A 24,770-nucleotide genomic window follows, 5' to 3' on the forward strand; every position below is an offset into this window, starting at 1 on the left:
AGTATGTCTGGCTTATAAGTAAAATATTTAGTAAGTCTGGCTTATAAGTAATATATATTTTAGTAGCGATATGTTGGGCTTATAAGCTGGCCTCTTTGCATGATACAAAATTGGAAAAATACCTTCACTTTACAAGCAATTTATAAGGTTCCAAATAGTTTATATCACTACCAAGGACACTGAAAGCAAACAAACCTACACATTTTACAATCCTTATTATTTATCCTTTTTGGTCTGGAATGTTAACTCTTCACAATAACTGTGTTATAGATAAGAAATGTTTCTTGATACAATTATTGCATTTATTATGGAAAATGTGCAACATTAAATTTTACAATGTGATTTCAGTGTATCATCACTCAATTGTCAGTAAGATTTGTAATTCAACCCCATACCTTAGCATAGAAAATATTAAAAATGTTCAATAATGATACACACAAATGCATTATAAGGAATACAAAGGAACGTGTCTTAGCAGACACCACCATATACAGGACACCATAATAAGGCATTTATGAACCCAGTTTGTTAATTTCTCTATACAAAGGACAAACTTTGTGGTTCCTTGAGAATCCTTTATAGACATGTTTTAATTTATTGATCTCCTAGGAATTAACTTCAAAGGTACTACATATGGAAATCAAAATCTTTCTCACTTCTTGGACCGGCTGACTCCAGATGATTCTTGGCAATATACAGAGCTACCCAGGTTTTTCCTGACCCTGTTTCAGCACAAATAATGGTGTTTTCTCCATGAAGAGCATCTTCTGCAAGTTCTAACTGATAATCTCTCAGTTGCAGTGAATGATCTATATGTGCTGTCTGCTGCCAATCAGGTGTGTCCTCTAAATCGTGTGAAAGAAAATTGTAACAATGTTAAAAATATTGTGACAAAATGTTATCGCTAGTGCATGGGAGAATTAAATCAGCATTTTACTTGCCTACCTGTACATTCCCTTTCCCTTTCTAGGTATTTTTAGTATATGATGAGATATAACTATTTTCCAACATTACAAAATTTGCTGTCAGTGTCTAATGAAAAACCAGTCACTTAAATTGACTGCATGCTTGATGTAAATTGAATTGCATAATGCTAGGTAGTTAACTCAATGGAAGTATCAGATTTCAGACTGCACATGGGCAGTCTATATCTGGGTATCTGAGTGCCGATCATAAAAGTTAACTTGCTCCTAAAAACCAAAAATTGGAATTGCAAATGGTGATTTTAATAAAAAGGATGCAAATTCGAATTTCTTTGTAATAACATACTAATCTCTTTCAATATGATCAGCCTTTCATTTAATCTGTCATTTCTTAAAATAAAATTATTCATACAATGACATTATGATCATTTTTTAAAGCAGTCATTAATTTTATGGCAAAGCTGTCTTGAAAATGACAGACACCAATAATGTAATCAATCAGATAGAATCATAATTGTGTACCAAGTCACTTCCTTCAGAAGGACAGAACAAAAATTATAGAATGAAATAAAAATTGAAAATGTGGAAGTGATAGGATGGTGAAATTAATTAAGAATGTAACTTTGCATAAACATCATCTGTAACAAGAGTTCCATGTGGGCCTGTGATTTATCACATGCCAGGCAAATACCTAGTAGACAAATACAAAGGTAGCTGGCCAAAAATTGTCCAATGGACTCTTTCTGTAGACATCTGCTGTTGATTGTATATATGTTATGAAAACAACTGCTACAGAGTTTCTTTATTATTTTATCTTTTTTCAATAACAACATCATTTACCAAATATTAAAAATACAGCATGGCAAACATCTTTTTATCAAGTTGTCAAGAACAAGTGACATTTGATAAATCACATATTCTGCAGAATTCATCACTTATCCATTGATATAAGTAACACAGAAAATACAGATAGTTGCTATTGTTAGTTACTTTGATTTCATGAAATATTCAAATGCTTTGACTTTTAAAGAACTTAATGGAATTTATAGAAATATATAAATCAATAATGTACAGAATTATCCAAGAACTGAGATGAACATAAGAATATTCCATCTTTGCCAAGACCTTGAAAGATTCTGCTGGATAAACATTTAAAGTTTAGCTATTCCCAGTAACAGCCAACTCACATCACCTTAATTATTTCTTCAGTTCTATTGATTCTGAATACTCTACTTAGTATACTTAGTAGTACATACATTAAAGTGGTATTATCACAACTGTCAAGTCCTGTAAAGACCTTTATGACAGGGTTTAGTAGTACATGCATTAAAGTGGTATTATCACAGCTGTCAAGTCCTGTAAAGACCTTTATGACAGAGTTTAGTAGTACAGGCATTATTGTGGTATTATCACAGCCGTCAAGTCCTGTAAAGGCCTTTATGACAGGGTTCAGTAGTACATGTGTTAAAGTGGTATTATCATAGCCGTCAAGTCCTGTAAAGGCCTTTATGACAGAGTTTAGTCCTTCATGCAATAAAGTGGTATTATCACAGTTGTCAAGTCCTGTAAAGGCCTTTAAGACAGGGTTTAGTAGTACATGCATTCAAGTGGTATTATCAAAGCCATCAAGTCCAGTAAAGACCTTTTTGGCAGGGTTTAGTTGTACATGCATTAAAGTGGTATTATCACAGCTGTCAAGTCCTGTAAAGACCTTTATGACAGGATTTAGTAGTACATGCGTTAAAGTGGTATTATCAAAGCTATCGAGTCTTGTAAAGACCTTTATGACAGGGTTTAGTAGTACATGCATTAAAGTGGTATTATCAAAGCCATCAAGTCCTGTAAAGACCTTTTTGACAGGGTTTAGTTCTACATACATTAAAGTGGTATTATCACAGCCATCAAGTCCTGTAAAGACCTTTATGACAAGAGTTTAGTAGTACATGCATTAAGGTGATATTATCACAGCCATCAAGTCCTGTAAAGGCCTTTATGACAGGGTTTAGATGTACATGCATTAAAGTGGTATTATCACAGCCATCAAGTCCTGTAAAGGCCTTTATGACAGGGTTTAGTAGTACATGCGTTAAAGTGGTATTATCAAAGCTATCAAGTCCTGTAAAGACCTTTATGACAGGGTTCAGTAATACATGCATTCAAGTGGCATTATCACAGCTGTCAAGTCCTGTAAAGGCCTTTATGACAGGGTTCAGTAGTACATGCATTAAAGCGGTATTATCACAGCCGTCAAGTCCTGTAAAGGCCTTTATGACAGAGTTTAGTAGTGCATGCAATAAAGTGGTATTATCACAGCTGTCAAGTCCTGTAAAGACCTTTATGACAGGGTTTAGTAGTACATGCATTAAAGTGGTATTATCAAGCCAACAAGTCCTGTAAAGACCTTTATGACAGGGTTTAGATGTACATGCATTAAAGTGGTATTATCACAGCCATCAAGTCCTGTAAAGACCTTTATGACAGGGTTTAGTTGTACATGCATTAAAGTGGTATCATCACAGCCATCAAGTCCTGTAAAGACCTTTTTGAAAGGATTTAGTTGTACATGCATTAAAGTGGTATCATCACAGCTGTCAAGTCCTGTAAAGGCCTTTATGACAGAGTTTAGTAGTACATGCATTAAAGTGGTATTATCACAGCCATCAAGTCCTGTAAAGGCCTTTATGACAAGGTTTAGTAGTACATGCATTAAAGTGGTATTATCACAGCCATCAAGTCCTGTAAAGACCTTTATGACAGAGTTTAGTAGTACATGCATTAAAGTGGTATTATCACAGGCATCAAGTCCTGTAAAGGCCTTTATGACAGGGTTTAGTAGTACATGCATTAAAGTGGTATTATCACAGCCATCAAGTCCTGTAAAGACCTTTTTGAAAGGGTTTAGTTGTACATGCATTAAAGTGGTATTATCACAGTCATGAAGTCCTGCAAAGACCTTTATGACAAGGTTTAGTAGTACATGCATTAAAGTGGTATTATCACAAGCATCAAGTCCTGTAAAGGCCTTTATGACAGGGTTTAGTAGTACATGCATTAAAGTGGTATTATCACAGCCATCAAGTCCTGTAAAGACCTTTATGACAGGGTTTAGTTGTACATGCATTAAAGTGGTATTATCACAGTCATGAAGTCCTGCAAAGACCTTTATGACAAGGTTTAGTTGTACATGCATTAAAGTGGTATTATCACAGTCATGAAGTCCTGCAAAGACCTTTATGACAAGGTTTAGTAGTACATGCATTAAAGTGGTATTATCACAGGCATCAAGTCCTGTAAAGGCCTTTATGACAGGGTTTAGTAGTACATGCATTAAAGTGGTATTATCACAGCCATCAAGTCCTGTAAAGACCTTTATGACAGGGTTTAGCTGTACATGCATTAAAGTGGTATTATCACAGTCATGAAGTCCTGCAAAGACCTTTATGACAAGGTTTAGTAGTACATGCATTAAAGTGGTATTATCACAGCCATCAAGTCCTGTAAAGACCTTTATGACAGGGTTTAGTTGTACATGCATTAAAGTGGTATTATCACAGTCATGAAGTCCTGCAAAGACCTTTATGACAAGGTTTAGTTGTACATGCATTAAAGTGGTATTATCACAGTCATGAAGTCCTGCAAAGACCTTTATGACAAGGTTTAGTAGTACATGCATTAAAGTGGTATTATCACAGGCATCAAGTCCTGTAAAGGCCTTTATGACAGGGTTTAGTAGTACATGCATTAAAGTGGTATTATCACAGCCATCAAGTCCTGTAAAGACCTTTATGACAGGGTTTAGTTGTACATGCATTAAAGTGGTATTATCACAGTCATGAAGTCCTGCAAAGACCTTTATGACAAGGTTTAGTAGTACATGCATTAAAGTGGTATTATCACAGTCATGAAGTCCTGCAAAGACCTTTATGACAAGGTTTAGTAGTACATGCATTAAAGTGGTATTATCACAGTCATGAAGTCCTGCAAAGACCTTTATGACAAGGTTTAGTAGTACATGCATTAAAGTGGTATTATCACAGTCATGAAGTCCTGCAAAGACCTTTATGACAAGGTTTAGTAGTACATGCATTAAAGTGGTATTATCACAGTCATGAAGTCCTGTAAAGACCTTTATGACAAGGTTTAGTAGTACATGCATTAAAGAGGTATTATCACAGCCATGAAGTCCTGTAAAGGCCTTTATGACAGGGTTCAGTAGTACATGCATTAAAGTTGTATTATCACAGTCATGAAGTCCTGTAAAGGCCTTTATGACAGGGTTCAGTAGTACATGCATTAAAGTGGTATTATCACAGTCATGAAGTCCTGTAAAGACCTTTATGACAAGGTTTAGTAGTACATGCATTAAAGAGGTATTATCACAGCCATGAAGTCCTGTAAAGGCCTTTATGACAGGGTTTAGTAGTACATGCATTAAAGTGGTATTATCACAGTCATGAAGTCCTGTAAAGACCTTTATGACAAGGTTTAGTAGTACATGCATTAAAGAGGTATTATCACAGCCATGAAGTCCTGTAAAGGCCTTTATGACAGGGTTCAGTAGTACATGCATTAAAGTTGTATTATCACAGCCATGAAGTCCTGTAAAGGCCTTTATGACAGGGTTCAGTAGTACATGCATTAAAGTGGTATTATCACAGTCATGAAGTCCTGTAAAGACCTTTATGACAAGGTTTAGTAGTACATGCATTAAAGAGGTATTATTACAGCCATGAAGTCCTGTAAAGGCCTTTATGACAGGGTTCAGTAGTACATGCATTAAAGTTGTATTATCACAGCCATGAAGTCATGCAAAGACCTTTATGTCATGATTCTTTTTGTCAGTGCTGGTAGAATTCTGTAAATCAGCCTCTAGTTATACTCATCTGTAAGTATATTTTTCTCATTTTAGTAATGGTGGCCATATTTGATGTTGGATTGGCATTACTTGCAAACATGTTATGGCCCCATTGTACAAGGGTGCTTTTTTCATGTAGTCAAATCTGTTAGGAGGTTGTTGAAAAAAAGTTGTCTATGTTTAGTATCAGTGAAATATCTGATGGCAGATTGGCAGGATTGGAATTAATTTTAAAGCTCTTCATTCAAGGATGTTTTTGTCAAAATTGGCCTATTTGTTTTGTTGAATGATCTTTTAGAAATCACTGAAGAAAGTTTATATTTGCAGCAATGACATATTTGGTAGTGGATTGGTATCATTAAAACAAATCTGAAAACCCTTCAAGCCAGCTGGATGCTGTCTGTCGAATTTGTTTGAATTCTGTTAAGCATTTCTTGAGAAGTCATATTAGAGCTTATCTAGATTTATTAAGTACATCTAATTTAAGTTAAGTGCAGGTCTGCATCATTTATACAAATCAGAAAGCAGTTACTGCTGGGATGTTTCCTGTCCAATTTGGTGAGAACAACAAACTGATTTTAGGCTTGTATATTTTTTATATCTAAGGCCATAATGAATGCATAATCGGCATCATCTATATAAAAATAAAAGACCTTTATGCTTGGATGATTTTCAACAAACTTAGTAAAGTTTTGTTTCATGGAGCTTGAGATGAGGTGAGATTTTTACCAAACTAAGTAAAGTTTTGTTTCATGGAGCTTGAGATGAAGGGAGATTTTTACCAAACTTAGTAAAGTTTTGTTTCATGGAGCTTGAGATGAGGTGAGATTTTTACCAAATTTGGTAAAGTTTTGTTTCATAGAGCTTGAGATGAAGTGAGATTTTTACCGAACTTAGTAAAATTTTGTAAAATGGAGCTTGAGATGAGGTGATTTAATGTATTTCTATCGTCAGTAATGGCAATCTTGGTGGTAAATCAGCACTGACTGAACAAATTGGAAAGATCCTCAAGACAATGCTTCTGTCACATTTGATCAAATTATGCTGAGCGGATTCAGAAAAGAAGTTTTGTAACTGTTGTTTAATTTAGTGATGACAGCCATTTTTGACAAGGCTGACCATGAGTTCTAACACTAGCCTTTTAATGCTGAGTGCCTAGTGAGGCAGCTGTCTGTACCATTTTAATTAGTCTTTGGTATGACTGAGCCAGGGTTCAAACCCAATATCTGATGCATCCAATGCGGACATTCTAACCACTGGGCCACTGGAACGGTCCTCTACTTTGAATATTACCACATTTAACTGTTACATTAAAAGCATCTTCATGTGAATTAACCTAATGCAATAAATTTAAATTCAACTAAAGCAAGTGCAATTATATGCCATTGCCAATCGCCCTGCTTCTTTCTGTGTATCAAGTATATCATATCTGTATATTCAGACGGTTCTAATTTCCCTTCCCCTTGATAGTTAAACAGATGTCAAAATGCAAAATTTGATGTATCATCCTGTTATATTTTTAAATATTTAAAGTTGGGTTGGAAAATATTTCAAAATGTCTTAATTGGAATGTCTGTATCTTTGGCTCCTTCTCAGAAACTCAAAAGTGGGAGCCAATGATGATACATATTTCAAAATGGTTATCACTGGGACAACATAAAAATAAAGTTTCATGAAATTCCACCCAGAAACTTAGGAGATGTGGTCACGGACAGATGGGAAGGTATCGCAATAATCTTGAGGCTTTTAAAAACACCTGGGGATAATACATATCTCAGCCTAAAAACAAAAATCAAGGATTTTAATATCAAATATAACACAGCATGTATAAGTCTACAGTAAATGAAAATCAAGGATTTTAATATCAAATATAACACAGCATGTATAAGTCTACAGTAAATGAAAATCAAGGATTTTAATATCAAATATAACACAGCATGTATAAGTCTACAGTAAATGAAAATCAAGGATTTTAATATCAAATATAACACAGCATGTAAATGTCTACAATAAATGGAAAACAATGTATCAATTTCAGTGCAACCTTCTTTAGCAGCATATTATATGAACTAAGAACTGCACAGACCCAGATTTATTGTTGGCTAGTGTGCGGTCAGATCAATGTCTATGCGATGAAATGACAAACAGAACAGAGCAGATTATAATCTGTTGGAGCACATTTGTGCTTTAACTTGTTATACAACACATAGAGGTTACATTACCATCTGATGACTCGTAGTCGGAAGCAAGCTCATTCTTGGATTCTGATTGGTGACAGTCTGCAGCTTCATCATCAGCTATTTACAAAAATGAAAGAGGAATAAAAAAGATTATATCATTTCTTTATTGGCTTTGCACATACAGTTATAGTGATGACATCAAACAATTAAATTATTATAGGATATTTAAAAAAAGAGTCTACTCTAATTACTTTAAGACAAGGTTTTATCAGTATCAGATATAATTATTAACAAGAGGCCACGGTGGGTGTGATATCACTCATCTATGTGACTGTGACATCTCAGACCTGAAATGCAAATTCACATGTATTGAAATTGTGGGCAAGAATAAAATGATTGAAGCACTTTGTTATGACACAGTCTAATTTTGTCATCTGTTATCTTTTATTTAGAACATAAATATAGGATCATACAACAGTTATAAGAATTGGTTGTAACTAAATAGGGTACAAAAGGTTTAAACATATTCAACACAAAATGATTTGATAATGTTTGTCGTTCTGCAATACAATTGTGCATGAATGAAACAAACATCCATCATGCATCTCACTGGTGCAGGATATGTATGTATGTATGCATGTCTTTATAGAAAATAAAATTTGTTATGATCTTATATCAACGTTCTAATCTTGCTTGCAAAATATGTTATATACAAATCATAATAAGTACATAAAAAATCCAAAATCTCACCTATTTTAAACATTGTATTTTATCACACAAAAGGCCGGAAAAATCAGCATTCTAAGTAAATAACAGAATTAATAAGTTTTAAAAAAGGTGGAAACTTTTGCTTTCGTTTCTTAGTTTTTCTTTACATTCGCATCAAAAAACAAACAGGCAATGTAAAACACCTTGGAGTTTGTAAATGAGTGTTTTTTTTGTACAACATCTGAGAGTGTACATTTCTGTGTGTTACATATATTTAATTTATATTTGATTTAATTTGTATTTGATTTGATTGTTTATGGGTTTTGGAATCTTTTTTATTTTCTTTACATGTCAATGTAATGTAATTTTGTTTTACTAGGAATCTGATATGTTCCAAAAAATTAAGTTTGACCTGAATCTTTCCTTAAATACCTAATAATAGAAATACTGTTTCTATTTTTGACTTAGTTCCTGGCCTGGATTGAGGGTCAAGTAAACAACTTTTATTCTCAGAGTAAAATGATTGGTTCTTATCAAGGACATACAGGGGCTACGTGATTTTTATATGTAAACATGATCATGTGATCCTCTATTTCACACTTAGGCATTTCCAAAATTGCAAAATACTTAGTATTAATAGGAATGTTTAGAGAGAGATCTCAGAATTTTGGGCTTTTAAACATTTGATGTCAAGTTGTTTTCTTCTGTTGTAGCCAGCTTTTGAGTTATATGTTAATTTTTCTTTAGATTATTAGGATTTAATAGGATTAATTCATTTTTCCTGGAAAATTATGTGTGCTCTTACAGAATTCTTGAACAAAGACATTTCTTAAAATTTTTATTTGGATTTCCAAAACCAGAGGATTAATTATTGTTTCTACACAGAACTATAGACTTCAACACAGTACAGGTTAAAGCATACGTCATCACCTTCCATCTTGGATTCTTCGTCGGGACTCAAACTTGAATTCATTGGAACATTTTATTACTGGGACTTTTAAAATTTTATTTGTGGATTATTTTGGATTGTTTTTGGATTTGATTCTGGAAAACTTGTTATTTTTTTCTCGTTCTGACTGTTTTTCCAGGGAAATAATTTATTATATTTTTCAAAGCTTGTTGTTTTCACTCTTTCTTATGTTACTGTTTAATCGAGTCTAAACATGTTACATAAGATGGGTGTATGTGTGTGTAAGGGACTGTTCTTTAAATGAAAACTGATGTGCTCTCCAAATAGTTTTAGAATGAAAATATTTCATCTAAACAGTAAATTATAAGTTTAAAGGCATGACTCCCATTATGCTATCACTTCATGAACAGTGAAGTGCAGTACACCCAATTTTACATAATTTGGTTCAAATTCAAAATCAAGAATAGGCCTATTCCCCACATATGAAAATTATTTTAGGACAGTTCCTGGTTTTATCATTGGAGAAATATGGCACATTTGATGAATACTAAATTTTAAAATTAATAATTAATTTGTTTTCTTTTTTCTTCAGTCTCTGTCTGATATTAACCATTTATGGTGTTTTTTGCACATAAAACTTGTTCGATAATAAAAATGATATCTTGTATTCAAAATTTTGACAGTAACAAAGTCTTGCTTCCATTGTAATCCAGTATAAGGTAGCCTCCTCTAGCTATAACTCTGTATGCTTTTGAGTTCCCATGAACAGCATTTTAAAACGGGATCACTGTAATCATAACTTTGTGCTGTTATCTCATAAATGTTACTTTTTTATGAGAGGGAGTGGGAGTGGTCACCTTGTGTGACTTCAGATTTTGATGCCAAAGATCTGATAAGCTGATATTCTAAGAAGCTTAATGATTTATTTAGGATATTCTGACATTCTTGTAATTTATGTGAACTGAAATTTTATGATATGATATTTACCTAAGAATACATGAACACTTAACTTTGACATTTGACCCCTTGACTTAGTCAAAGATAAATGGCATATGACATTATACCATGTGAGTGACAACTGAATTACATCCTATTGTGTGATTTGCTGCATATTAAACTTATTTTACTTTATGTTTAGCATTACTTATGAAATTGAACAATTCCCAAATTCTACCAATCAGCTGTCAGTAAACTGTTGCAGATTGTTGCTTATTCAAAATTTCAATGGGTTGTGAGTCAGTTTTGTCTAGGTGACTCGATATCATGTAATGACACCTGCTGTGTTATACATGTCTTAACAGGTGGATGCATCCCAAATATGAACTTCAATTTCTTCCACTGACCTCTACGCAGATGATACTACACTGTCTGAGATGGGTAAAACCAAAACGATACTTGAAAATAACTTACAAGATGCTCTAAACAGACTAAAGTATTGTGCAAGGAAAACAGTATGATCATAAATACAGAAAAATCAAAAGCCCTACTAGTTACAATGCAAATAAAATGAACAAGGCTATAGCAACAAGCTCCAGGTTCTCTTTGACAATGTGAGCCTTAATATGACCTCTCCTGATATAATTCTTGGTGTATTCATAGATAACAATCTTACTTGGTCTATTCACATTAAACACGTTTTAAAAAAGTTTAAATTCTTATCTTTGGCTAGTGAGGAAAATCAAAACATACATTCCTCTTCAGTATAGGGTCATCTTTTATAAAAGTTATATTCAGCCATATCTGGAATATTGTAATGTTATTTGGGGTAATACTTCTAATTCAAACATAACAACAGTTTTAAGACTACAAAAGAAGCTTGCTACTTAAGTCTAGATGAATGTACAGACAATTTCCAGGGTGCACTGAATAATATAAAGATTTTAACAATACATGAAAGAATATTTCTTAGAAAGCCCAAATTGATGTATAAAGTATTGAGAAAAACCATTCCTGTCTATCTAAGCAATATCTTTCACCAAAGAGATGCTGATGATACTCCAAATTTAAGGTCTATAAGAAGTAAAAATTACAATATATTATGGCCAAAGAAGGAATTGTTTAAAAAAGGTTTTCGGTATACTGGTCCACAGGTATGGAACAACATTCCCAGTGACATAAGGTAGGCTCCTAGCATTTCTTCTTTTCATAATCAATGTCTCGAATGGATGAAATCTTTAGAAAATTGAACAGTTCTAGTAAACTAAATACTGCCTGCTTTTCTGTAATTGTGCATCATTTTCACAGTTGAATTTTTCATTGCAGGATGATTTTTTTATATATGTTTATGTGTTCACAGATGCCTGTGCATATGTTCAAGGCTTGTTACTTTGATTTTTAAAATCACTTAATTATTTAGTGTCAAGCCAGACTCTTCACATCATGTTTTATATACTGTATATATTGTACATAACAGATAGAAGGCCTCAAGGTAAATTAATTCTGAAACTAACTGAGTTATCTTCTCTAAATAAAGTTTTTATCATCATTACCCCTCCTCAACCTCACTGGTTAGTTTCCACTTTATAACATGCACAAGTTAAGTTTGAAATAATTTTATGAATTTTATAAATTTTAAGTAAATGAAGAAATGTTCAAAAGAGATGTGTATTGGTTTGTGGATCATCTTGGCCCTTACAAGTCATAATTTTCATAACTGCACATACAAGAGACACTAAGGTTTCTGAATTAACTTGAATAAACTCATATACAAGTTTTTCCTGACTGGGAAATTTAAACTAAAAATTGATGAATAAATCTAAAGGTCATGTCTTGCTGGATTCATCAGGCTAAAAAGGCTTTGTCTGCAAATATCCAGTTAATTCCTTCTCCTGATCACCACCTTTTTTACCATCTAGGCTGGATTCATCAGGCTAAAAAGGCTTTGTCTGCAAATATCCAGTTAATTCCTTCTCCTGATCACCACCTTTCTTACCATCTAGGGTATTCATATTCTGCTTTAACTCCCCTTTGACCCTGACCTCTACCATACCGTTGTTAGGGTTACAAGAAGGTGGCTGCATACCTGTATAAGGTCTGCCATCAAAGTCAGTATTGTCAACTATCCCTCTTTTGTAGATCCCACCTGAACCATATGCTGTATCATGTTTGGGGTTGCTAGGAAATGGAGCAGCATGGTAACCAGTGGAACTGTCTGGTCCACCACTATCTGTAAAAATTACCCTTATGAAATTTTAATCTGCATTAAATCTGTGTTTCGAAATGGAAGTGTTCAGATATTGCTTGTTTTAGGTTGGTCTGTCTTGAATCTGTTTACAGTCTGGGTGACACTGAAAGTCTTTAATCTTGTAACTGGGCCACAGAATATAAAAAAACTGGACTGCACATGAAAATCAAGGTTCAGGCTGGGTCTGGGTTGAATACATTTTTTAGGCTGCAATGGATTTGTGTCATATCCATTCTAGACTGGGTCTTAAATCTGGATATTGCCTGGAGATTTCTGTTACTTGAATAAAAAAAATCCAGAAAAACCTGGATTGGATCCATAAACCAGGCTTTGGTCAGAGGAATTTGTGTGCTTTTATTTCTGTGCAGAAAAGGGCCCTTACAAGGCATAGTCCATTGGGCAAAATGGTATTTAGGAGAAATTAAAATTTGTATATTTTATGTCTATTATTTCTACCCTCACAGTTTTCTCACAAAGATTATTTTAATCCAGATCAGTTCTCGTAATGAAAGTCATCTGAAAAGAGAAAGACTTGTGATTTAATAAAAAGGGGAGGTCAAAAATAATAAGGGACTAATTATTGTGCTCTGTGGTACATCAGAATCAAAGGTCACTGATTTGGAATGATCACCATGAACTATAAGATGTCTTATAATGCAGCCTGAATGAAGAATTTCTTTATAGTGCTGTGACTTAGAACAATCTGATGAGGAACGATATCAAAGACTTTCTAAAAGTCAAGGATTACAACATCTGTTGCAAAGTATTGTCAAAATTTCCCTAGAGATTATGTACGGTGATAAGTAACTGGGTTTCACATGAAAAGCTTGAATGGAAACACTTGTTTGGTACTATTAATCACTTGTTTCTTTCCAAATATTCCAAATTATACCAACAAATGGTGTGTTCAAGTAATTTGCATGTGACACATGTTAAAGAGACTGCATGCATGGTCTGTAGTATTCAGCAAGGTGCATATTCAGTGTAGTAGCATTTGTATTGGGCAAATATTATCAGTTTGGTTTGTTCTTGTAGCATTTAATAGCACAGCTAAACTTGAAAGTTACATCCTTCTGAGGGAAGCATGGCAAAGTGGTTTGCCCAAGTCTACACCATGCATTGGAAACCAATTTGGCTGAATCCAATGGAGGAATTGGACTTGCATCATTCTGGCTAGGGGTCAAACCTGAAGGAGAATACACATATCAAATGACCTAGCGAATGGAGTAGAGGTGTCAAAAGGTGCTTCCATGCGAATGGAGTAGAGGCATCCAAAGACGTTTGCATGAGGTAAAGGGTTAAAAAACACCTCTTATGTAAATTTGTGTTTCACATTCTTTCAGGGTCAAATCTAGGTCCTTGGCTATAGTAGGGTTAATTTCTGTGAGAAATTTCTCAACACCTACACGTTTGTAATTAAGGTCGGTATAGCACCTTTGTATTGGCCCAGTAGAATTATTGGCAAGCAAAATTCTGACTAAATGGAAAAATTACAGGACAGGGCACTAAAATTTATATTTGATGGTTTTTGTAACAAGTGTGATTCTCTCTGTACAGTAAGATGAAAACAATATCTGATTTTAAAGAATTCAGCAAGCCAATTTCAAACCTGGTCAGGGCCTCAGTGTATATTTGTGTGATTTAATTTAGGGACAAACCATTTACTTGTGGGGGGAGTTGGCCTGAGATTTCCTTATGAGGAAGAATATTTTCTTCTTTTACCTGAAATATTCTTTTTTCTCCAACTAATATACTGGATATAATAAGTTCTTTTTGCTATAAATCAGAGCTTCAATATATTTTTCATGCTATCTGAGGGCCAGAAATATTTTTTCCCACAAATCCCCTTAGTGGTCAACTTCAATTAGGTTGATGTTTATTTAATTTTACTGAATTTTAAAAAAATTAAATTCTGCTCTCATAATGCTTATTTTATTTATCAATTTATTTTGTTTAATTTAATTTTTGTACCATCCTCATTAAGTGATATCTTAATAATATGGCCTTGTGCATGTATTTAACTAAAAAAATTGACATATTTCTTACCTAAATTTCCACATTCTGTGAAGTATCACATACACTTGATTTATTTAGGAAAAGAAAATATGCATATACATGTATGCATGTCATATAAATTACTGTAGCTATTGTTACTGGTGACGTTTCAGTGTATCTGATCTCTGCTGTGTTCTTGTAAATATTTGCTGTGTACCTGTCTGCTTTTAATATGCCATATGTCACATTGGTAAAATTGATTGTGTAGAGCTAATGTTTTGAAGTTACCCTGACTACTGACATCAAAGAAAGTTTCTTGTATCTGGTATCATGTTTGATCAATACAGATTTAAATTGGTCAATGAGGACTTGGACTTTATCTATGTCTTAATTTATTATAAAGCAGATCTTCTTAACTGGATGATTGCCTAGATTGTCTGAACATTTGGATTTGACATATTTCCAAAAGGAATGTGTATTATGTCTAGGTCAAATCATTTTTGGTCTTCAATTTGATCTGTGTGGTATCCATGTTCAGTCTGTGTTCTAAATCAGGGTCAATAACTGCATCTTATTTGTATCATTACTAACACCAGCAATTGTTCCTCCTCCATTTTGTGTTAATCCTTTTACAAAATTTGTTACGGTTATACTAAGAGTTGTTACTATCATACTTATAGCCATACAACTAACATCAATTGTAGTGTCTTTTCTTTAAGCACTTTTTTTTCATAATGGTAAATTTTCTTTAACTTTTGATTAACTGTTATTAATATGTTTCCAAAAGTTATTTTAAAATCAATTAAATGTCACATTAGAAAAGAGAATTAATTTTAGATTGATAAAGATAATCAATGGTCCCTCAAAGGTACTGACATCCTGTGACAGACACTCCAGAAACCGAAAAGATTTTCTTGTAATTCAAGATCTGAAGACATCTCTGATATTTGTCACTGATAACAAGATTTTCAAATTAGCTGCTGTGGTGGGCGTATGGATTTCAGATTGGCACATTTGCATGAGAGGTCAGAAGATATCTCTGGTGCAAACCCAATGCTCATATGACTTTCCATTTTGCAGCAATAACAATAAAAACATTTCACTATGGGTTCTATGGCGACCATACTGGATATCAGATTGGTACCAATTCAATTTAGCAACAGCTACAAATCATAAGAAGTCTTATGGTTAAAATAAAATACTGATATGACTATGATTGGGCAACATATTTAAAGAAAATAAATTGTTTCAGTAATGGTAAGCATTCCAGCCCAAATAATTCATTGTTACTGTGTTCCAAAGGGTTCTGTTCTAGGACCAATTCTCTTTATTCTATACACACTATCCCTATCAAGTGTTATAAATTGCCATCCTGTGTCCCACCAGTTGTATGCTGATGACACTCAACTGTACAAACCCAGCTGTCCATATAAAGTTGCCAGCACCATCGAAAGCACAGATAAGCATGTCTCGGATGTTAAAGTCAAGGATGAGGTGTAATACCTACAAATGAATGATGATAAAACTGAAGCCATGCTTGATGTTTCACAAAGAATTTCTCAAGCCCAACATTTAACAGAATCAATTAATATCAGTGATATTGCCATTAAATTTAGACAATCACATAGAAATCTAGTTGTTACTTTGGATAGCTCTCTCTCTTTTACTGAACCAGCATGTCCTGAACACTTATTAAGCAGCATTCCTGGAGCTGAGACTCATCAACACTATTCACAATCTTCTCACAGTTGATGCCACAAAAACCCTTGTGTGTTCATTAGTACTCTCTAGACTTGACTATTGTAACATTCTTCTTTCTGGTCTGCCACTGTGTATTCTGCAGAAACTTCAAACACTCCAAAACACTATAGCTAGGATCATTCTGAGAATACCAAGAACTGATCATACTACCCCACTTCTTCACAAACTCCACTGGCTACCTGTCTGCCATAGAATCAACCATAAAATCTATTCTCTCTGTAACATTTTTTGACTGCCTCTGGTTCGAACAACCTTTTTGATCTCACCCATGAGTACACTCTTGCTAGAAGCTTGCCCTCATCATCTGACACTCATATTCTTTGTATTTCATAGGTTAAAACTAAGTCCTATGGACAACGTTCATTTGCATATCAGGTCCCACCTACTTCAACTGAATTGCCTCTTAATCTCAGACACAAAGGGACCATGATGACATTCAAGAGTGCTCTCAAGAGACATCTTTTCCACCAGCAAGAATAAATTTGGCATTCAACCATATGTCATTATTGTTAGATTGATACTGTATTGTAAGCTCACTTTGTGATTTCAGATTATTTTGTGCAAACCCAATTATTTGTTTCATGTTGTTATTCTGTGTCGTTATTTTGTGTAATAATTAATTTGTTTTTATAGTGTTTGTGAGATATTTTCATGTGTTTTATGTAGTCTGTATGCAAAATGATCTAAACCCCCTATGTACTAACTTGCAGTTGTAAAGTGCTGAGATTTTTAAAAAAAGATTAAGTGCTCTATTAAGTCATTATTATTATTAGTTTTGCAAAAGTAATAAGCATACAAGTTTCTTGTCCTAAAGCATGAAACAGCCATATCAAATTTTTTAACTGTGAATACAAAAGATAACTGGAAAATAAACTTTGGATCAAAAATTCAGTTTCAATCTTACACAATTAACATCAATCACTTGCTTGAAATTTATCAGCATGAAAAAAAGAAAGTTATTATGACATACTGTGTCATTCAAGTAAGTTTTGTTATGGAAAACTCTCAAGAAATCATACCGATATCTCCAATGAAAACAAGATTATGTACTGATGTAAGTAGTCTTGACTTCATATTGCCTTTACAACTATGAATCCTGGAACAACTATAAAATCAATGACTTACTTGACATATTGTGTTCTTCCATTTTTGCTAACCTATGCTCAATTCTTTCCAAACGTTGCATTGTAAACTCTGGAACAATAAGCAATGGTATAAGAAAATGAACCTCTTCAAACAGATCACAAAGGCAAAATATTTACCGATCTATCAGTTATTATTATTTCTGAAAACATCTTTAAAGCCTTCAATTCACAAAGTTTCCTGCAGGCACGTTTCTTGTCAGCTAGCATATTGAGATGTTCTATTTATATTTTTATATGCAATGATTTTTTCAAAAATAGATGATTCTACCATAACAATTAATCATCAGTCTGGCTGTCCCAATTTCAGCCCCATAAGTTTTATATTAAAATATCAAATTGGAAGTTTAACAATCAACAATCTCCATTGCCACAGTTTTCCCCCATTCCTTTGATATCCCTAAAGTACCATGTCAGTATATACAGTGATACATGCAATTCAAATTGTGTACAGTGATCAGCATCTACCATGCTTTCAGGGTTAATATACATGTACCATGCTTTTATCAACAGTAACATGTGCAATTAAAACAAAAGTACCATGCTTTCAAGGCTAAAGTACCATGCCTGTATCAACAGTGACATATGCAATTAAAACTGTCAACATCCACCATGCTTTGAAGCCTAAAGTACCATGCCTGTATCAACACTGACATATGCAATTAAAACTGTCAACATCCACCATGCTTTCAAGCCTCAAGTACCATGCCTGTATCAACAGTGACATATGCATTTAAAACTGTCAACATCCACCATGCTTTGAAGCCTAAAGTACCATGCCTGTATCAACAGTGACATATGCATTTAAAACTGTCAACATCCACCATTCTTTCAAGGCTAAAGTACCATGCCTGTATCAACAGTGATATATGCATTTAAAACTGTCAACATCCACCATGCTTTCAAGGCTAAAGTACCATGCCTGCATCAACAGTGACATATGCAATTAAAACTGTCAACATCCGCCATGCTTTCAAGGCTAAAGTACCATGCCTGTATCAACAGTGACATGTGCATTTAAAACTGTCAACATCCACCATGCTTTCAAGGCTAAAGTACCATGCCTGTATCAACAGTGACATATACAATTAAAACTGTCAACATCCGCCATGCTTTCAAGGCTAAAGTACCATGCCTGTATCAACAGTGACATGTGCATTTAAAACTGTCAACATCCACCATGCTTTCAAGGCTAAAGTACCATGCCTGTATCAACAGTGACATATACAATTAAAACTGTCAACATCCACCATGCTTTCAAACCCTTTAGGTATTATTACACTATTTGACCCAAGCAGAACTATATGTGCATCAGACCCAACCATAGTTCCTAAACAAATTAATATTTTTCAGATTTTTCCTTGAGGTTTGCCAACAAATGAATAATGTTCCTATGATTCAGTAAAGAGTAGCATTAAAGCCTAAACAAAACATAACATGTTTATTGAGTACAGCCTCTCGGCTTTTGTATAGGATGACAAAACAAACCTGTGTGATTTGGCCAGTTCTAGTTTGCTCGGAAAATTTCAGTTATTTCATTCAAATACTATAATAATCAGAAAAATGTAACGTAACCAAATTTATTTTCATATGTACATGGTTTTCATCAAAAATGTAGAAAAATGAATGAATTATGCAGTGTATAAGGAAGTCAATTAATGTAGTGATGGGTTTATGTTATGTTAGGTTTCATGACCAACTGGAGAAGTCAAAACATTGCATTTTAAAAATGGATCTGAATAAGAGAAATATACATAGATATCAATGAAATGTATTACCTTGTCTCATATCTTGTATCATGGTCTTCATATCCTGTATCTCTGATATGAGGATAACTTGTTGCTGTGGCAAATCTTGAACTTTTTCATTCAGTGTTTGAAGAGATGCAAGGCAGCTTTCAAATTTTTCCTCTGTTGCTTGATCAAAATACGTTAAGTTACTTTTATACCAAATGAGAAGCTCCAGTTGAAGTTTTATTTCCATTCGAGCATCAAAGGAACATGTTTTTATTTCAGATATTTTCTGCTGAACTTCTTGACAGAATTCATCTCCTACAGGCATGGAAAGTCGGCACAAAGTTGCTTCCAATTCTGTCCAGATCACTTCAAAGTCAGAAGTCATTAGGGACGAATGTGATATGTGGCCAAAATAATTGTTTCTGATGATTGTCAATCTCATCAAGTCTGCTGAAATAGAAAGGTCTGTGTCCACTATTTTACCACTACTATCTAACTCAGGTTGCAGAGTTGTGCAAATATTCCTGAGTAGAACTGATAACAATGTTATGTCAAATGCTTGTAGGTTTACAACACCTTTAGGTGGAAACAGCAATGACCATTGTGGTGCTGTTAAAGCACGTGATTTTAGTTTTTGCAAATCTGCTGACTTTGAATTAATGAATTCAATGATTTGTAGATCAGATACAGAAGGAAAAACCATGCATTTCTCATGCCACCTCCTTGCAAGATCCTGTAGAGCCACTATTGATTTACCACCCCGCTGTAACTTCTTGTTCCATTTAGTCAACTTCTGTTGTACATTTTTGTGCCATGTTTCACCAATGTCATCAATCTTGACCTGGCAGTCCATGTGAATTGCTGGCAGGTCTTTCTTCACATCTGTTAAAAGATCCTTCAAAATCTTCTGATTAAGACAATTTGGAATATTTATCAACCATGAATCAATAAGTTCATCTATCTTTGGTTGCCAAGAGGTGAAAAAGGTTTGCAGGTTTCTTTTTAATGTGAGAAAAGAACTTTGTTCATTTTGCTGACAGGTTCTCAAGGCATTTGCAGGATCTCCCACATCTTGCTTGAAAGGTGACCAGAGAGTAATTGTACTTTTATTGAATTCTTCAGTTAGATGCAACAGATCCAACTGATTCATATGGCACAGGTTGATAAAATCTTTGGTCCAGTTCCTTATAATTGTCAACATTGATGAATGCTCCAATACAAGTTCTTTTATTTCCTTTGACCACTTGCTCAGTGTGACCTGCAGTGCTGCATTATTACTTGATGTGTCTTGTAAATCCGTTTCCCATTTTTCCAGAGCAAGCAACTGTCGTCTTACTTTCATTATTGGAACTTTTTGTTTCCATTTCAAAAGTAATTGCTGCACAATTGGCTGACTTGCTGTATCCAGTGTTGAATACTGCTGACTAAATGAATTGTACAATATATTCAGATCACCTGAGATACAGTTGTCTGCTGTTACTTTTTCCAGCCAAAAGTCATGGTATTCTCTGAAACTGCATGTCTTTATGTGAAAATGTAGGAGTTTTTGGAGTACTTCACTTCCGATATTCACTAAACAGTTTGCAAATCTGAACCAATTTAGTGAGTCATTATCCATTCTCTCCTTGAAAACTTTACACAACTTTTCAAGATGATAAAACTTCACTAGGCTGCCATGTAATATTTAGACTTGAAGATGATCTGTAATAATAATAGAAATATTGAACATTAGCAGTAAAGCAATGTGGAAATACCTTCTTCTCAACTGTTCTCTACCAAACCCCTTCCACCAACCTAACACATTTACCAAAAATCTTGAATGACGGAGCACACTGTCTGCACTTTTCAAAATATAATTATTCTTCCATGCTTCTCAGCACCGCACCTCTTCAATCAACCCATATTTCTCTTCAAATTCCCTTCCATCACCCACATGGACTGAATTGTTGAGCAGTGAAGTACGTTTTCAACAGTTTCCAATTAGCACTAAATTTTGCACACAAAATATTCAACATGAAATTTTAAAAAAGGGATTGTACCAGAGGCAGAGAGGGTCCTCTGGTTACAAGAGTAGTCTCTTTTGTCCATATCACTGATTCCCACCTCATGAAAACCAGATAGGGTGTTTAGTTCCATTAGCCATTAATCATCTCCCTGAATTGCAGCAATCTTTTGGATTTACACATCTTTACTATCTGCCAAGTGAGTGTTCTACTAATCCACTCACTGCCAGTGAAGGTTTGAATGGATTTATATATATATATATATATATATATATATATATATATATATATATATATATATATAAAATATATATTGGGCTTCCTAAATCCCTGTGCTTGCCAGACACAACCACCAGTTCAAAGGTTTTGACCAGCACAATCTGAACAACCTAACCTAACAATGGTCATATAAAATATCCCAAAGATCATTATATCAAATTGCCTTTAATATGCTTCTCCATTAAACTGTCAAATAAACACCTTAACGAAGTGAAATTCAAAGGTCACCATGTCTACCGGTAGTTTATAGTCTATTTCTTTGTTTGACAATCAATAGTGCTGCCAGCTAAACTTGTTCCAGCTCAACTCCTGAAGGTTATATAACTCACAGTTAGCTGGTTAAATTGGACTAGAGAAGGGTAACTTAGTGCAGCAAATTTCAAAGATTGGCTTCTCAATAAAGATGCTTCTTTCAGAGTTCCACATTGCATGTGGGCTTGTGGATTTCCCACAACCTTTTGTCCTATCCTATTTTATGATGAAAATACATCTATAACTATTCTTGAGTGGATGTTCATCCATGCCTCCGTTGGCACAAGCAAAGACTACAATTACAAAAGGTGATAAAACCTGTAAAATGGCAATGAATATCCACTTCAAAACAATGTATCTGGCAATGAAGGCTTTATGGTTTGTGGTAGTTGGCCAAGTTGCAATGTAAATTGTACAGTGAGGAAGATTCAAATTATTTGGAGATTGAAGTCATGATAAAAGTGGCTAAATTTATATAAATGCACTATTTGTCATTCAATTAATGATTTGTTAGTTTGGAAAGAAAAATCAGGAAACATATAGCAGGTAAATATATTTATTATAATAAATACTGGTAGATAATGAGTGTACACTAAAGTTAAATGACAGCAAAATCCAGAATGGAATATTCCATTATGCATCTATTTAAGGTTAACCAGATATTAAAACATGTTAATGTTTTCATGAATTACTTGAGAACAGAATAAAACTTTCATTGCAATAATGTAAGAGACCAATGAAAATAAGATAGTACAGTGCAGGCCAGAAACTTAACATGGCAAAGCCTGTTGAAACAAGAGTATTTAATTTTTTTAGCACTATTATTATTATATTCTTTTGCCCCTCTAAAATGTTTGTCCCCCAAATCTGCATCATGTGGGATATGTGTCTCCCTGCCTTTGGAGCCTATGTGCAATACTCTTCTTGTTATTCTGATTTTGTATATATTAAAAAACTGGTATATGCCTAGATAAAACAATTAAGTATAGTTTAACTGTCTGTAATAGCACTAATCACCATGTCAAAGCCTAAGTATATGAACAATAATGATGAAAACTGTAACCCTGCTGTTTGCAGACAAGAGATTTGCCATACATAACCATGAAGCAAATGATGGAATTTTGACTGGAAGCTGTGTAGCTCAGGGATACACCCTACTTTATGCTCTCTGCAATAACTTTATTACAACCATGTGTAATAGCAGTCACTTCAAAAGGGGCACTCTGTAGGTATTATGTACTTCTGAGAAAGTAACAGGTGTAATGTTAAGTTATTTGCATTTGCAACATGCAAAATGAGAGAATATTGGCATACCTGTATGTTACTCTCATGCACCCACTGTGCTAAAAAATCAGCCTGAATTAGTCCAAGTAAAATATCTTTAGAAGTTATTAAAATACAGAAACAAATTCCCAGACTAGACAATACCAACTTCTGAAAGTGCAGTGAATGAATTACAAAATAAATAAAAAGCTAAAAGAAAGTCATCTGCTCTTTTTCATACAATTTACCTTTGAAGTCCTGAGCAAGTGAAAATGACCATGAAGAGCAAGCAAATTTTTTTTATAGTGCACATCTGCAGAATGGCCAAGTTGTATCCTCTATAACCCTAAATACACCTATCAATCATACACCAAAATAAAGGGAAAGTTCTTTTAACAATACCTATGATGTACAAAGTCTTTTTTAAATGGCCATGATAACCAGTGAGGAAAACCTGGGAAATTCTTTGTCTTTAAAAATCTGTGTGTGTGTGATTCAGATTTTTAGCACAGCTTTAACAATTTTTCAGTCATATCACTACAATGTCTGCAGTGTGGCAGTTTATAGTCATGTCTAGCGCTGGGACATCATGCTGCAGACATGTAGCATCATGTCCCACCCAGTCACATTATCCTGACACCAATCCAACCAGTCCAAACACTAACCTCTTAATGCTGAGCACCAAGTAAGGCAGCTGTTAGTACCATTTTTGTAAACCTTTGATATGACTCAGCCAGGGTTCAAACCCATGACCTCCTGCTTCTGAGGCAGACACTCTAACCACTTAAGGCCACTGGAGCAGTCGCTTTAAAAATCTAACCCTAAACAAAAACTAGTGTCACCAAAGGGAAAGAACTAAAGTGTTCATCACATAACAATGACATCACATTCAAGGTGTATATGGATAAATCATGCAAACAGGCATAATAGATTCCTGGACCATGCAAATTTGAATGCATACACTTTTCCTGCAAATGTTAGTTACATGCTGCTGTTTGGTAATGATTACATGGCCACTTTGATGTTTCTATACAATCAACCTAGAGAGAGCAATGAAGCAGTCTTCAGTGCCAATAAGATGTGAGTGGGGGATTGTCAAGTAAATTACAGAGAACTGTCAACATCTGAATTACTGACAAAACTAGTTTCAATGAAACGACTGTACCAAATGTGACTCATTTTATAGAAATTTGAAATAGAAAAGTTTGTTGAAAATACTATCATTATCAGTTGTGAAGTGAAACCAAGATGCATACCATACAAAATAACATTTTACTCTCTTTTTCCAACCAGATAGCCAAATCAACTTCCTGCCATAATAGGCACCCCGTCTGCTACCCAATATGCAACAGCAACATGACTCACTGTCAGTGGCATACTAAGGGTACATGGCACCTAAGGTGACAATGATAACCCTGTCAAATTTGTCCTGCAGTTGGATTTTTATCAGCTGTTTTGGTGCTTAGAGCAACTGCTCTGTCTGCACACACCCCACCCCTCATTAGTATGACACTGCTTACAGTGGATAACTATATTAGTAATACTGTTTGGAATATTGTCTGGCATAGTTTCATGTGGA

General features: G+C 34.3%; 1 protein-coding gene across 3 annotated transcripts in view; it reads right to left on the reverse strand.

Moving 5' to 3' along the window:
• Positions 1 to 24,770, reverse strand: part of LOC149772478 (antiviral innate immune response receptor RIG-I-like) — a 66,860-nt gene that overhangs the window by 39,067 nt on the left and 3,023 nt on the right. For 2 of the 3 annotated variants that reach the window (XM_089947757.1, XM_089947758.1), the window contains exons 2-6: positions 19,437 to 21,095; positions 17,642 to 17,710; positions 12,599 to 12,742; positions 8,001 to 8,075; positions 657 to 845 (exon numbers count right to left, since the gene is read on the reverse strand). In XM_089947757.1, the coding sequence (XP_089803883.1) occupies positions 657 to 845; positions 8,001 to 8,075; positions 12,599 to 12,742; positions 17,642 to 17,710; positions 19,437 to 21,012 (2,053 nt within the window). In that variant the 5' untranslated portion in view covers positions 21,013 to 21,095. The remainder of the gene's footprint in view (positions 1 to 656; positions 846 to 8,000; positions 8,076 to 12,598; positions 12,743 to 17,641; positions 17,711 to 19,436; positions 21,096 to 24,770) is intronic. The other variant, XM_089947759.1, reaches the window with a different exon arrangement.

The sequence above is a fragment of the Sinohyriopsis cumingii genome, unplaced genomic scaffold (assembly GCF_028554795.1).
Source record: "Sinohyriopsis cumingii isolate HCF-2022 unplaced genomic scaffold, ASM2855479v2 utg001460l, whole genome shotgun sequence".
Taxonomy (NCBI): Eukaryota; Metazoa; Mollusca; class Bivalvia; order Unionida; family Unionidae; genus Sinohyriopsis; species Sinohyriopsis cumingii.